The sequence below is a fragment of the Engraulis encrasicolus genome, chromosome 23 (assembly GCF_034702125.1).
Source record: "Engraulis encrasicolus isolate BLACKSEA-1 chromosome 23, IST_EnEncr_1.0, whole genome shotgun sequence".
In the NCBI taxonomy this organism is placed as follows: Eukaryota; Metazoa; Chordata; class Actinopteri; order Clupeiformes; family Engraulidae; genus Engraulis; species Engraulis encrasicolus.
The window spans coordinates 17,084,398-17,100,040 of NC_085879.1; the positions used below are offsets into that span (position 1 = coordinate 17,084,398).

At 43.3% G+C, this 15,643-nt stretch overlaps 2 protein-coding genes across 6 annotated transcripts in view; one reads left to right on the forward strand and one right to left on the reverse strand.

Moving 5' to 3' along the window:
- dlg3 (discs, large homolog 3 (Drosophila)) overlaps nt 1–10,514 on the forward strand; it is a 183,162-nt gene extending 172,648 nt beyond the window's left edge. For all 5 annotated transcript variants that reach the window (XM_063190633.1, XM_063190634.1, XM_063190635.1 and 2 more), the window contains 9 exons: nt 1,118–1,193; nt 2,539–2,638; nt 5,164–5,205; nt 5,603–5,653; nt 6,161–6,262; nt 6,763–6,935; nt 7,363–7,475; nt 7,657–7,748; nt 7,986–10,514. In XM_063190633.1, the coding sequence (XP_063046703.1) occupies nt 1,118–1,193; nt 2,539–2,638; nt 5,164–5,205; nt 5,603–5,653; nt 6,161–6,262; nt 6,763–6,935; nt 7,363–7,475; nt 7,657–7,748; nt 7,986–8,092 (856 nt within the window). In that variant the 3' untranslated portion in view covers nt 8,093–10,514. The remainder of the gene's footprint in view (nt 1–1,117; nt 1,194–2,538; nt 2,639–5,163; nt 5,206–5,602; nt 5,654–6,160; nt 6,263–6,762; nt 6,936–7,362; nt 7,476–7,656; nt 7,749–7,985) is intronic.
- Nucleotides 10,515–10,614: 100 nt separating this feature from the next.
- tex11 (testis expressed 11) overlaps nt 10,615–15,643 on the reverse strand; it is a 25,954-nt gene continuing 20,925 nt past the window's right edge. The window contains exons 28-29 of the mRNA XM_063190638.1: nt 15,155–15,322; nt 10,615–13,434 (exon numbers count right to left, since the gene is read on the reverse strand). Of these exons, the coding sequence (XP_063046708.1) occupies nt 13,363–13,434; nt 15,155–15,322 (240 nt within the window). The 3' untranslated portion in view covers nt 10,615–13,362. The remainder of the gene's footprint in view (nt 13,435–15,154; nt 15,323–15,643) is intronic.

Consider the following 15,643-nt stretch of genomic DNA (forward strand, 5'->3'; position numbering starts at 1 on the left):
GAGTGGCTTCCAAATAGACAGTCAACTAGATTTCGCCCCCGACATTACCAAAAGTTCACTCCGACACTCGGGGCAATTGGCGAAGTTGCCAATATCAGAGGAAGCACGTCCTTTAGATATTTCAGAATATTTTCACTGAAGAACTTTCGGATATGGTGATAGCCTATTGGTGAGGCAGACAACGGTAGACATGCGAATTATAGACGCGCGGCCACACATCCAGCTCAAAGTGGAGCCCCGTCTCAAAATATGATATGAAATAGCTCATCGGTCTCTGCATAACGTTTGGAGGAATAAAACGGCCATACTCGCCGGTGGGAGAGGAAGTGGCTGTATCAGACAAATGTCCCCTGATTTATGGCAGAAATGACTGCCTAATAATTATAATAATAATGATTATTATGATTTAGTTATAGTCGGCTATTGTAACAGTAGCAATAAATAGCCTATAATAAATAGCAGCATCAAGCATTATCCTGAAAGCACATGACATTTTTTTCAATCATTTGATTATGAGATATGATTTTTTTAAGGAATATGTGTTAGTGTTAATGCTGAATGATCATAATCCCGTGACAGCAGAGGATTTTACCTTTTCAATGCAATTTGTCCCATGTCCCTATGTGTTCCAGAGGCTGAGATATTGAATTTTTCATCGGAGTTTTCAACCAAATTTTCTTATCTCAAAAAACCTCAGGCATTGGGGACCTTTTCTAAAAACTGGCTCAGGCGCCAATGGGTGAAAGTACCAAATTCCGTCTTACATTTCAGGCACAAGAATAGCCGCTTGTGGTTTATCATACAAGACCCTGACCCATCTAATAAAGTCATCTCCCAAATCAAATTTATCTTGGCAATAAAATAAATAGGAGTATTCTAAGCGGTCAAACGCTTTCTCTGCATCCAAAGAAAGCACTAAACCATCAATATGCAACTTTTTAAAGACTTGGATTATATTCAGAAGACTTCAGAAGATATTATTGGAGGAAGTTCTTCCCTTTATAAATCCAGTTTGATCCACTTTAATAATCTTAGGTAGCTGTTAGCCAGCATTAAGGTGTATAATATTCTTCTTGGCATGACCTCTGTGGTGTGTATCGTGCCCACTGTACCACAGGGTGGAGAAGAAGGAGAGGGCGCGGTTAAAAACGGTCAAGTTCCACGCCAGGACGGGCATGATCGAGTCCAACCGGGTAAGTCAGGCCTGCCAACACTGTGACATGGTGTGGCGGCTGCCCCATCCTCTCGTCGGCCCCTACCCTCCTGTTCTCTTGTCCCCTCCCCTTTCCTCTACTTCCACAGGCCACCAGCCTTTTCTTTCTCCCTCCTCCTTCACTCTCTTATTCTTCTGCCTATCTCTCCTCCCCTATCTTCTCTTCATCCTCCTCCACTTTCTCTGGCTGGTTCTGCCAGCCAGCATCCCTACTCCATCCACCCCTCTTTCCCTCCATTCTTCCCTCCTCTCCTTGCCTACTCTCCTCCTCCTACCCTATTCCTCTTCTTCTCCTCCTCTCCCTTTGTTTCTGGCTGGTCCTGCTGGCCGGCACCCCTCCTCCTCCTTGGTGTTCTGGCTGTTTCTGTGGGCCGGCACGCAGGAGTTGACCCACTTCCTGTCCCGTGAGGGAACCGGAGTCCTTGCGTAGCAGCGACAGACGCCAGGCTCCTCTTACTCCTCTCTCTCTCTCGTGTGTGTGTGTGTGTGTGTGTGTGTGTGTGTGTGTATTATGTCTGTCTCGTCTGTTTGTATGTAGTGTGTGCATAAATGCCTATGAATTGCGTGCCTGTGTGTTATGCCTGTCTCGTGTGTGTGTGTGTGTGTGTGTGTCTGTATGTAATCTGTCTGCGTCTGTGTATATGTGTGTGTGAGTAAGAGAGAGTGCGTGCATGTGACTGTCTGAAGCCCATGTGGAGAGACTCCAATTTCCAAATCTCCCTCCTCCCTCTGGCGTTTGACCTCATAAATGCCATCATTAGTAAACAGACCCGTCTACACCACATGCTAATACGCTCCATCAGGCCCTGTGATTGGGTGGATTTCTTGTCGTGTGATTGGTCTCCCTCCACATGTGCTCGCCAACTACTGTATCGGCACACCTTGGTGTTCCATTGACCTCATGCATATTGCAGTCCTGCACACGGTGTGACAAAATAAAGTCCCATTTGAAATGTTTACGTCTTGGATAATGTAAAATTTAGATGACTCATCAACTATCAAATGTATGTGTTGTGTGTCTGACACAAAGTGGCATTCAAGGCACTATATTTGATGCTGGACATCATTTTTGCAATCCAAGATGTAAGCATTTATAATGTGCATCTGGTATTTTGTACCCACTTTGTAATATGGTCACCTCAGCATGTTACTTTTTTGGTTTGCATTCATTTTGTCCTGCATGATTATTTGTTACGTCTGTGCCATAATTTCCATTGAGAGCCATTGTGTTTGTGTTTATGTTTTTTATTTATTTTTTTGGTATTCATTTGTTGGATCGATCCCTCCATCACATCTCCTCCTCCATCCTCCATCCTCCCAAGCAGCCGGTCAAAGTAAAGCGCAAAAAAAGCTTCAACCTGTCCCGCAAGTTCCCCTTTTACAAGAGCAAGGAGAACATTGTGCAGGAGTTTGTGGAGTCTGAACGTGAGTATACAAAACACGGCTGACTGGGGTGCCTTGTGGTGATCCTCTATCCTCTTTCATGCACTTTCTTTCTCTTTATATCCCCCTTTTTCTTGATATCTCTCCTCTCTCTCTCTCTGTCTCCTCACTCTCTCATCTTCAGTGCGTCATCTCCTCACAGTGTATGGTTGACTTCAGGGGGTAAAATAACCGCTTTTGCCAACCCAGATCTCTGCCAACACTTTCTCTACTCAAGCATGCACTTACTGTACCTGGTACCCAAAGACCGCAGGGGGTGGATGGATACTTCTCTCTGTCCACTTGCTGTGCTCTTCGGGGGTGTTGTCTGTCTCAAATTGTGTGCTGTGCTCGCAGGATCGGAGCTGCACTCGCACCAGAACGCTGTTTTGATTCTCAATATTTGGAGAAGCAACACTAAGTAGTCTTGTCAAAGTTTAAATTATGTGTCCAAATAGTTGTGGTAGTCATTTCAAGTTCATGAACTTTTAATGGGGAGGCAATCGAGAGAGGCAATTCTACTTCCAACCTCTAGGGGCGAACTGAAGAGACTTTGTAGCTTTAAGTATGTAAGGGCCTATGAATACACTAACATCATAATTTGGAGGAATGGGCTAGTTCCTATATTTCTCTGAGATGAGACGATTCAATACCTATGTAAGTGCAAAGACTACTCAGTGTTGCTCTATGGTAGCATTGTAATATAAAAGGGCCTAGTGTTTGGCTGGTTACTGGACACCAGCTCAGTGACTCAGTGCCATGCGTAACCCAGGATAGCCAGGCATCGACCTCATCAGTAACTAATGGCTGTCCTGTGTTTCCTTGATGGATTGAAAGCCGCTGAAACGCTAATGCCTTGGCCAAACGCCCGGCCCCACTCACTCAGTCAGTCAGTGAGTCAAGTCACCTGCTCCACTCAGTTTTCACCAGATCAGGTTCTGGAAACAGCGTCTGAGTGTTAGTTTCCTTCCTTCCTCCCGTGAGCTCTGCATCCTTCCTTTCTTTCCTCTCTCTGTCTCTCTCTCTCTCGGATCTCCTACTAACCTCTCTTCTTCTTATTCTTGTTCTTCCTCTTCTTTTTTCTGCTCTTCTCTTTGTTCTTCCTCTGTGTGTTTCTTCTTCTCTCACCTTTCGGGACGTCCAGGACTTCCCAGGGTTAAGCGATGACTTTTATGGATCAAAGAGTTTGAGTAAGTGTGTGGTTATATTTGTCACACAACTATGTCATCCACATGCTGAGTTCTTTGTTGCCGCTGTGTCCGGTTGTAAGCCCACTGATGTTAGTTATGAAAAGGAACCACACAGTCACATGTGTACATGTATTTGCAGACAGATAGATAAGCTGACAGACACATAAGCAGACAGATAAACAAGCAGACACTGTGTGCGCGCAAGTGTGAATTTGAGCATTAGTCAAACACAATACACATGCTATGTCCAGCTGTCTTGTCGGGCATAATGGATACACACACACACACACACACACAAATGCTGAGACACGGGCCCTGGGTGGTTGGTCCCAACCTTATGTCATGACAGATAATACACAGGTTTGACCTCGCAGCTAGCATGTGCTGCCTAAAACTGAGTGACGGACACATCTGTTTTTGCAGGATGTGAAAAAATACAAAAAACGAAAAGACACAAGAAATTCTGTTCATCCAGCAGAAAGCTCTCGTTTCTTCCTCTCTTCTATTAAATGTTTCTGTGCTGTGGATGTGAGTTTAGCTGGTTCTTGCTCAAAATCCTGTTGTTGGAATAATGTGGGTGGTCTCCTACACCCTCATCCATGGCTGAAGTGCCCTCGAGCAGGGCACCTAATACCATATTGCCTCTGGGACGGTAGCCAGTCCTGTAACCAGTATCTAAATAACAGTGTGTTGCTTTGGGTGGAAGCATCTGATAAGTGTAATGTACCGGTAATGTATGGTAATGTATTGCGGTAGTGAGCTGATCGGCCTGCCTGTGGCTGCTGGCTGGCTCCAGCTCCAGTGTAAACAGCACTGTTTTCCTTGGCGGGAGGCGACACTGTCAGTATCAGCTGTCAGCCTGTCACACATGCTGCTCTGCTCAGCCCCATAGGAAGCAGTGCCGCATGTGTGTGTGTCTGTGTGTGTCAGCTGTCATAGGAAAGTGGCCTGTGTGTACGCCAGTTGTCATAGGAAGGTGTGTGTGTGTGTGTGCGCGCGCGCACATGCGGCAGCTGTTATAGGAAGCTATGGCCATAGAGTGAATGGGTGGCCGCTTGGGAGAGCACAAAGGGAAACTCTTAATTTCCTATTACCGCTACTTTTCCTTATACAGGAAACTGTGGTAGACGGCACATGTGTTTTTTCCCTTTTTCTTTTCTTTTTCTCTTCTGCTACTGTTTCTACTTTCTTTAACTACAAATTAAAGGGATGTTAAGGGTGATAATGGTGTTGAAGTCTGCATGTATTTTGGTATGTACATGAATGATGTTATTAACATGACAATTGACACACTTTTTTTGAAGGATTGTGCTGAACATTGTGTCTCTCTGCCCACAGAATGCTTGACTTCCAACACAAGTGACAGTGAAAGCAGTTCAAGTAAGTAGCTCTCTCTCTCACACACACATGCACACACACACACACACAGGCCATGTTAATTAAAGCGGATGAAGCAGCTATCGCTTATTATCTATATTTAGCACTGCCCCTTTCTTTTCCCTTCTCTTAAATCAGTGTTGTTCAGTGAGCTGAGACTAACCACTCTGCGGCTGCCCATGTAGAAATCTTTCAGTTTGTACAAGTGGTGAAGCCATGATGTGTGTTTTGAAGAGCTCTAAAAGCCTTTAATAGTCTCACTTTTATATCATCATCTATAAATGTCTAAACCAACCGCCATGGAACACTCCTGAAGCACTCTCCATCAATGCGCAATCAACTATATGTTGAGGTATCTCCTCCTGTGGAAGTTCTAAACTGTCTTTCTTTCACATTCCAGAAGGACAAGAGGATTCCATTTTGTCCTATGAGCCAGTGATCCGACAGGAGAGTAAGTACCTACAATTAAAGGAGTACAGCGGAAGTACTTTGGAGTTTGATTGCTTCTAATGTTGCTGATGTGTCTGTGTCTAAGTGTACTTTCTTAACATTTATCACATACATGTAACCTAATGACGTGAATAATCCCTCGATAGCCACTCAAATCAGAGATTCTAGGAGTATTATCCAGTCTCTCTGCTTTAAGTGTACTTTATTCCCAATCTCACACACATAGTTGGTAGCAATACTGTACATATAGGGACCACAATCCTGTGGAGCCATGTGAATCACTACTCCACAACTTGTTTTCAATTTTACACTAATAATGATATTTACATTGCTATCCCCCAAACCTATTGTTTTTGACTCTTTGAGTCCTCCAAGTTCTGCATTGGAGTGATGTCTCAGATGACAATATCAAACTGGCCAACTTTTGTATTCCTGTCGATTCACTTTGAACCTATAGTACAAGTTGCATGAGCTGTGCTCAACAACAATGATCTTCTGTTGTTTGTAGTTCACTACACGCGGCCTGTGATCATCCTGGGCCCCATGAAGGATCGAGTGAATGACGACCTGATCTCAGAGTTCCCACACAAGTTCGGATCATGCGTCCCACGTAAGATAGCTTACCTCTCTGTTAACTATTCAATGTTATTGTTCAAAGTTTTCCCAATTTGTCAGGGGAGATGGGGAGGCACTACATCTCTTCCTAATTATTGATATTTGCCCTTTCTACTGTGTTTCCTGACATTTGTGTTTAAGTATGAAGGAACGAAAGCTGAAATGGAAATTGGGTCTAAATCAATCTTATAACATCATCCTGTCATAACTATCAATTTTCCTTGGGGGCAATACTCTGGCATTGCAAGTTTATTTGAGATGTACACAGATTTGGATTTATTACCTACATAACCAAGTTGGTTTGCATAAAGGCATCTGCTGAGTGTGATATTGATTGACTTTGTGCAGACAACCACCCGTCCGCGACAAAAGAACGAGTTGGATGATAACAATGCAATCTAATTTTAAGCCCCGATACCATGCCATCAGGCTGGTGACTGTAAACACTTGTACTTGGGCATGACTGGTTATGGTTGTGGTTGTGTTTCTATGCAGACACCACCCGCCCGCGGCGAGAGAACGAGATGGACGGCCAGGACTACCACTTCGTGGTCTCGCGGGAGCAGATGGAGAAGGACATCCAGGACAACAAGTTCATCGAGGCCGGACAGTTCAACGAGAACCTCTACGGAACCAGTGTCCTGTCTGTCCGGACCGTTGCCGAAAGGGTTAGAACAGAATACAATACCTTTTCTTGGCACTACATGAGTACAATGGAATAGGATGTCTTCCTTTGTTGCTGCACATAGTATTCATGTACAATGAGAATTATCGATAAATACATACAGTGAGGTCGACTATCACGAACGTTGATGCTAGCTACATTGAAATAACACTGAACATTAATGTTTGCGAAATCTTTTCATGTTCATCGACTTCTGAATTTTCTTGGCTGCACCCTATGAGCTATGACTGCTCTGCTCTGAGTTAATTTAGCGGAGATGTCACGTGATATAAATTGGTGACAATCCCACTTCTAATCTATAGTTGTATGACTAAAGAGAAAAACTGCTTAGTGTTTGCTTTAACCTCATGATAATTTCATCAAGGTAGAGAAAAGGGGCTGAAATCTTGTATTGGTGCTGTGTTTTATAGCAGATGAAACACTGTATCCTGGACGTGTCCGGGAATGCCATTAAGAGACTGCAACAAGCACAACTTTACCCCATCTCCATTTTCATCAAGCCAAAATCCATTGAAGCTCTGATGTAAGTGACCATCTCCTTCGTCTTCTGACAAAGTCTATTGCTTTCTGCTGTGTATTTTTTAAACAATGGGGATATTTATGCACATACTTATGCACTTTGCTGGGAAGGGATAGCACAGTTTTGTATGTGTTAAAATCAACATTTCATGAGTTACAAACATATTTCTCACTCTGTCCTAAAGGGAACTGAATAAGCGACAGACATATGAGCAAGCCAATAAAGTGTTCGACAAGGCGATGAAGCTTGAACAAGAATTTGGAGAATTTTTCACAGGTATTGCTCTTTGACATCCGTACAGATTGCCGTACTAAATAATGCATTCTAAAACATTTCAAAGCTGAATTAGATATTTTTTTTAATGAATATATACATGCTGAATTATTACATCAAGCTGAGGTCGATTCCATGAAGTGTATGCTTCTAATAATCACTCACCCTCCTTTGTTTCCCCACCATCAACAATCTGTCCCTCTCCCTCCCTCTCTCTCTCTCCCCCTACCCCCCCTGCAGCCATAGTCCAGGGTGACTCACTAGAGGAGATCTACAATAAGATCAAGCTGATCATCGAGGAGCAGTCGGGGCCCTACATCTGGATCCCATCCTCCGAAAAGCTTTGAGCTGCCTGCTCCACATCTCTCCCTCTTTCCTTTCTCTCTTTCTCTCTCTCTCTCTTTCTCTCTCTCTCTCTCTGTGCGAGTGTGTGGAGCAACCCCTTGCCACCCCCCTGGCCAACCCCACCTCCCTCCCTCCCCCACTCAGAGACTCCCTGTCCCCCCATACCCAAGCCAACCCAACGCCTCCCGCCCTCCGACCCCGTCCCCCTTTTTACAGATATGTTTCATATCAAAAATTTTAGTGTCATCATTATGTTACTCTCAAAATGAAAGAAAAAAAAGAAGTCTTATCACCATTACTGTGACTGTGCACATCCTCCCTGCATGAGTTTCTCAGCAATTCCATTCAAGACTGGAAATGCCGATCCAAATGATGATTTTTTTTTTCATGTAAACTAAAAAGGGAAAAAAATGAACAAAATCCTTGATGGAAAACCAAGACGGACAGACGGGCGAAGGAAGAATGTCTTAAGATGCTGGCTGTCAAGTGGGATTTTTTCCCCCCTGATTTTTTTTCCTTTTGTTTTTTAAAGACTGTGTGTGAATTGAGACAAATCGTTATATTATATTATATATATATATATATGAAACTGGACCTCTGAGATGTTCATCCAATCACATTATTAAACAAAGACAGACAATACTGAGCAAAGAGCAATGAGGTTTTCTACAAGGACTGGACTGGACTGGATGATGAGGATGGACGACAGAGCCTGCTGACTGGTTTCTGATAACTTGCAGAATCATTGCTCGTGTTTATAAATATATATAAAATATATACCTTAGGGGAAGAGATCGGTGAAATAACGGAGAAACCCACTAGTAACTGGTTTCTTCCGGAAAAAACAAACCAGCTTGCTGTTTGGTTGGTTGGTTGACTGCCCAAGTTATTTGTGAAGCAGTCAGTCAATAAAGACACCTTTTGAGGGAAACAGAACAACATGGAGGGTGTGAAGGGGCGATATGAATCATTTGTATTTCTGAAATCACAAAGTAAAAAAACAGATCCTATGGAGAGATTTTACTACATATTAAAAATACTACGGTACACATTTTACACATCACTAGAAGTTGTCTACTTGGAGGGCTGTTAGATTACTTTTTTGTCCTTGGTTTTAGTGTTTTATTTTTTTCTTTTCTTTTTGTTTTTGTTTTCTTGTGGTTTTTAGCTGCTCTGTAAAAATGGATGGGGGTAGAGAGGTGTAACTGGGCTCTCTGCAAAACACCAAACTGCCTTATGATACGATTATGTCAAATTGCTTGTGTGTTCATCAAGGGGGGTAAAGCTACAAAATTATTCAACTCTAATCCAAATCAGTGCGCACTTGAAGGTTTCCCTTTTCCTCTACAATAAAAACAGTAGATCTAAACTTAAATAGTGCAAACTGAGAGGACTGAAGTGTCTTACCTTTGTGATGTTTTTTCTTTTTTTTTTACAAAAACCTTCAGTGTTTATCAATATCCTCTTTTTTCTTTATCTTAAAAACCACGAAAAACACGGCCAAGACAAAAAAATAAATACAAAAAAAAAATGAAAATCTGATTTTTGGCAGCCAAAGCTCCCTGGCCCCGATCTTGAGCAGCAGAAAGCCCATTTCCACTTCCTCTGCCCTCCTGAGACGACTCCCTTCAGTTGGAAAGGTGACACGGTACTGTCCTGTAAGCCGCCCCAATATGTGTGTGCGGGCCGGCCTGAAAAACGGGTAGATCAGAAATTAATTAATTGTATTGGATGTTCTTCTTCTGATTAATTAAAAAAGAAAGTCAATATAGCCTGATCTGGACTATTTTCCACCCCCTCCTCCCCGCCTCTTAACTTTTGACAAAAAGTAAAATCTATTTGTTCTGTATATTTACGAGACATGATGATACTTTTATATCCTTATGTCCTAGGTAAGTTGCTCCACGCCACTGTGTTGAACCTCGTGCTTGGGGGAGGAGAGGAGAGGAGAGGGGAGGGCGAAGAGTCAGGTGATGAGCGTTGCATGGCATGGCTCGCTCAAGAATCTTGACACAGGACATGGGCAGCATTTTTCAACAGGGGAAAAAGAAGGGGGCAAGAGGATTTTTCTACTGAGCCAGACAAGAATCCATTCTCATTACGAGAGCTGCTGGTGGCGAGTGATCAGTTATTTAGCACAGCATCTCAAGGGCATTTTTACATTCAGAATTGGGGCTGTCTGGTCTGACTGACCAGAAATCACATACATTCCAATTTATTTTGTGCGGTGCGACAACATTAATCACCCCGACCCTACTACCTGGGCACAGTCACATGAACAGTTTGGAGGAAAGGAGAATAGAAGAGACAAATTACTTGCTTGTATGGGAGAAAGCCGCACCACACCCAGCTTGTTTACTGGTTCCTCTTCCATCATTTGTTTATTTACTTTTTGCCAACTTTAGGCCATTGGAAATCAAGAGTGTAGAAAATGAGAGGAACCTTTACCACGCCAAGCCTGGTTTATCATCCTTTTTTTTAAACAGTTTTTTTTGTGGTGTCTTTTTTGACTGGAGAATAAGGCTCTAGAGGTTGAAGGGGGACCCACACCACAGAGCCTGTTCACTGATGCATCGTCATCGTACTTTTTTTATTTACATATATGTATTTTCAAGCTTGTTTGATGGTTCATTAACTTATTCATCTTCCTTTTAAAGTTTATTCTGTGGTTATCTTTTGACCATTGGAGAATAAGGGCGCTGTAAAGATGCTGATAAGTGCCAAGATGGTGACCGCTCATTGGGTGCTTCACCAAAGACGGTAGCCGTCCCAAGATTCGTCATGACGATTAACCACTTCCTGGAACCATGATCGTCATGTCATGAGGGCGGCAGTGCAGGTCTTCATGACCCATTTCTTTGAACCACGACCGCACAAACGTGGGGAGGGTGGGCACATTAAAGTCCCCATCTGAAGACCAACTATAACAGTGAGGAAATGATGATAACCCACTTTGCACCTGTATGAAATACGAACTACCATGAAGTATCTTAGTTCTTCTGCCTATATCTATCGTCTTTGGCATTGCTGTAATGGGTGCGCCCTCCTGATGCCCCCTTTTAGCCTGGGCACCACCACCACCACCGGCAACCAGCTGTCCTACCTGTGTCAAAACCAGAGTTCAGGGAATTCAATTTGAAGGGAAGAGAGCCATTCAAAAACATAAACTGCTTTCAGACTGTTTCAAAGGGCGCGGTAGCTTGAAAAAAATGTACATATCCTTCCCCTCACTTGTGCTTCATGCATGTGTGAAACAACTGGGACATTCGAAAAACATTTCTTGTTTTATAGCTCACAAAAAAACTGTCAGGTAAGTCAAGATGTTGGGTTCTTCTCAGATTACTTTCCATACAAATGTGCTGTAATATTGTTGATATTTCTCTATAGATTAAAAAACATATTCAGCTGGTTATTGGAACACGTTTTTTTTTTCTAGTCGGTGGGGAAAAATGATAATCCCTTAAACTTTGGGACTGTCTATTTGTGATTTATTGTGGAATTCTGTCTGAGTGTATAATAGATGACTTTTTTAAAAGAAAAAAAGTTACAAGTAAATGCAGAGATACAGACAGCAGCATCCCGTAGATGATGATGAGGATATTTTGAAAACAAATGCCAACACAGACGATTACCCCTTGCTTAGGGGTGGTCCTCTGTAAGGCTGACAGGAAAACGGCTGACCGTGAAAAACGCGTGCATGTCAAACTACTTCTATCCTTTCCTGAGGCTTGTGGTCTCCAGCCTTGGTGTTGCCACGCCTCCGTGGAGAGAATGGGCTCGTTTTTGATGAAGCAGTGACGCTTTTGCTATTACTTTGCCAGTTTGATGCATTCTGGTTCAAACTGGCAAAGTGTGCAAATGTGTTGCATAGCAAAAGCATCACTGCTTCATCCAAAACAACCCCATTAACAGCTTCCCTCCTATCAGCCCATGCAATGCTTTCCATCGCGATTAAAAATAAGAGTATGACCTTTGAATTGTGAATCTGTGAGATATTACATAAAAACTTACATCTTTCTTTACGTTGACCCTTGTGTCATGAGACTGGAGGCCACAATAAAGGACAGGGGGGTGTAGTTTGACCTGCAACCCATGTGTCTGAAAAGCGTCAGTCAGCCATATCCGCTAAGAAAAAAAAAGCCCAAAGAAACTTTAAACTATTGTAATCTTTCTAACGCAGTTGCAGTATCCAGAGACTGAGTGGGTGTGGTATATAATGTACAATATTATGTGTATCCTGGTGTGGCACGATGCCATGGTCCAAGTCAGAAATAAAATAAGGTAAAATCTAATTATTTATGATGGATGGTTGGATGGATGGATGAGGTGGGTGTGTGTTCGGGGATGTTGGTTGGTCCTCTTCTAAACCAATCAGAAATGAGGTGACTGCGCGTATGCTGTGCAGTTCAGTGCTCGTGAGTTAAAACCCTTGATTGTACAGTGGTCTCCTCCTCCCCACTATATACAGGTGAGGTGAGCGCATAGCTACGGTACCTGTCAGGACGCAACACAAAAGGCACACCCGTTTTTTGTTTTTTTTGTTTTTTTCTATCCTGATCGCTCTGGAGGGAATTACAGTACAGTCCTGTTAGCTTTCTTTGGGGTGTTTTTTTTCCTTATCTTTTTTTTTGACTGGACAAAAACGTTTTATTTGTTTGACAATAATAAAATATGTGACTCTGTTATGAGTTCAGTGTGTTATTATTTTGTCTGGTGTAAGCGGACCACGTCACAATTTTGTAAATTAATTGAGGACTTAATAAATGGTTTAATAAAAATAAACATTTATAAATAAACAGTGGCTAACAGTCATCGATACACATAGTTACAGTAATAGTAATAAATAGGTATAATAATTAATATGTTATATGAACAATACGCCACTTTGTCTGACACGTAACAAGAAACCACCAATTTCACAGTTAAGAGAGAGTTTTCACAGTTCTTAGTGGATGTTTGAATATGTAACCCAGCCAGATAAGATAACAACAAAAAGCTTCATTATCTTAAATATCTCATAAATAATCCATGTTATAAATAAATAGGCTCATCTACTAGCAGATTTACGACTTGCTCTGATATAACACATCCAGATGAGAGCTTTCTGAAAAACACTACAGTTCCCAGAGGTGGTCATAAATTCACATAGTGTACAATTACTGTCATCAGTAGTAATAAAATACAGTACAGGTCGATAATGTGTGACATGAACATCAACTCACTGACTGGCTAACACAGTGCAGTGTTCACGGGCTGGTGATTGTGCTGGTGCTCACTCCTCCATGACCAGGTTCCTTTTGGCCTTGTCCAGCCGGTCCAGCACCTCGCTATATAGGCCCGACATCTGAAAAAAAAACCATGCACATTTTAAAAATAAAAGTATGTACCAAAAGGAGACAATCCGCACACTTTGCACAAAAGAGACCTGAAGTGTGCGGATTGTCTCGTTTTTTTACAGAAACTTGATCCTGTACCTTCTATACAGATGAGAGGTGACCAATCACAACTAAAAAATGTGGGTGCAAATCCTAGCTGAAGCAGACTTTCTCATCTTTATTCCTGTGCTTATTTGGTCCTGCTCCCAGGTCAGACGTTTGGACATCTATACACACATTATACAGTATATCCACATAGAGAGCAATTCAGTGAGGCTCTATACAGGTCCCATATGAAGTAAATAGGAAATGTGCCACTTTTATATGTATGAGTCTAGGCAGGTTAGCGAATACTTTTGGTAATATAGTGGAGTACTAGTATGTGCCAAGTACAAGTACACATTCCATGTACAACGTTGGGACACAAAATGGGCCCCAAGAAACCAAATTTATGCATTTAAATTTCTGAAGTGATTTTATGAATTCTATTTCAACATGTCTCTTGTGGCTGGCCAAGCTAGTCTGTAGCACAATCTGACAGTATCGGCCCAAAATAAACAGAATAAACAACATTACACAATCTCCCCCAGAGGTGACAGACCGATGTTTTGATAAGAAGCAAAACAACACTATTGTACTATGCCATTATCACACCAGTAAGATAAAGTACAAATGACTTAGCGAGAGATCTTGTGTCCTGTCCTGTCAAATAATACCAGGATAAAGTACGGGCCAAAGAAAAGTACAGGCAGGTGGAGGGAACGGACACAAGCGATAATAATAACAAAAGACAAACATCTGACACCTCGCTGAAAGCTGAGCAGTGTGGAGCGGTGCTGGGTGGGTATATTCGGTCTGTGAGGGGAGAGGTGTGTGTGTGTGTGTGTGTGTGTGTGTGTGTGTGTGTGTGTGTGTGTGTGTGTGTGTGTGTGTGTGTGTGTGTGTGTGTGTGTGTGTGTGTGTGTGTGTGGAGCGTTGCTGGGTGGGTGAGCAGCAGTGCACACAGTTCCAGTTGAAGCACATCGCCTGTAGTCAGGTATCAGAGCTATTTTAGTTTAACGCTGCTGAATATACTGTGTGTGTGTGTGTGTGTGTGTGTGTGTGTGTGTGTGTGTGTGTGTGTGTGTGTGTGTGTGTGTGTGTGTGTGTCAGAGAGAGAGAGAGAGAGAAAGACTGTGTGTATGTGTTTTCTCCTACAAGCATCTGATATCTCTTGCACATGCGTGGCTCTGTATATGTGTGTGTGTGTGTGTGTGTGTGTGTGTGTGTGTGTGTGTGTGTGTGTGTGTGTATATACAGCATATGTGTGTGATCCCTCCTCTCCTGCACCTGTGTCTGGTGCTCAGTTGTGTGTGTGTGTGTGTGTGTGTGTGTGTGTGTGTGTGTGTGTGTGTGTGTGTGTGTGTGTGTGTGTGTGTGTGTGTGTGTGTGTGTGTGTGTGTGTGTGTGTGCGTGTGTACTCCTCTGCGTACCTGTGTCTGGTAGCTGTCCCGGAGTGTGCCCAGGTGTGTGTGTATGTGCGTGTCTGTGTGCACATGTACGCGTCTGGTAGCTGTGTGTGTGTGTGTGTGTGTACTCCTCTGCATACCTGTGTCTGGTAGCTGTCCCGGAGTATGCCCAGGTGTGTGTGTGTGTGTGTGTGTGTGTGTGTGTGTGTGTGTGTGTGTGTGTGCATGTGCGTGCGTGTACCTGTGTCTGGTAGCTGTCCCGCAGCGTGCCCAGGTGCCCGAGGAAGCTCATGGCCAGGCTGCACCAGCGCTCGGCCTCGGGGTACTGGGCCAGGCTGTACAGCAGGATGCCCGTGTTCCACGCACGCGTCAATAGCCACAACACCTCCAGCTCAGCTATATCATCAGGCTGGGAGAGAGAGAGAGAGGGACAGACAGAGAGAGAGGGACAGAGAGAGGGACAGAGAGACAAAGAGAAAGAGGAACAGAGAGAGAGAGAGAGAGGGACAGAGAGAGAGAAAGAGGGACAGAGTGAGAGGTGGGGAGTGGTGTGGAAAAAGACTGGGAGTGAAAGAGATGGAGAGAGAGGGAAAAAGAGAGGAGGGTGAAAAGGAGAAAGAGAGGGGAGAAGATAATAGGGAGAGAGCGGCAAGAGAGAGGGAAGGGAGAAGAGATACAGAGATGTTGAGAGGGGGGATGAGAGAGAGAGAGAAACATGAGAAATGGCGTA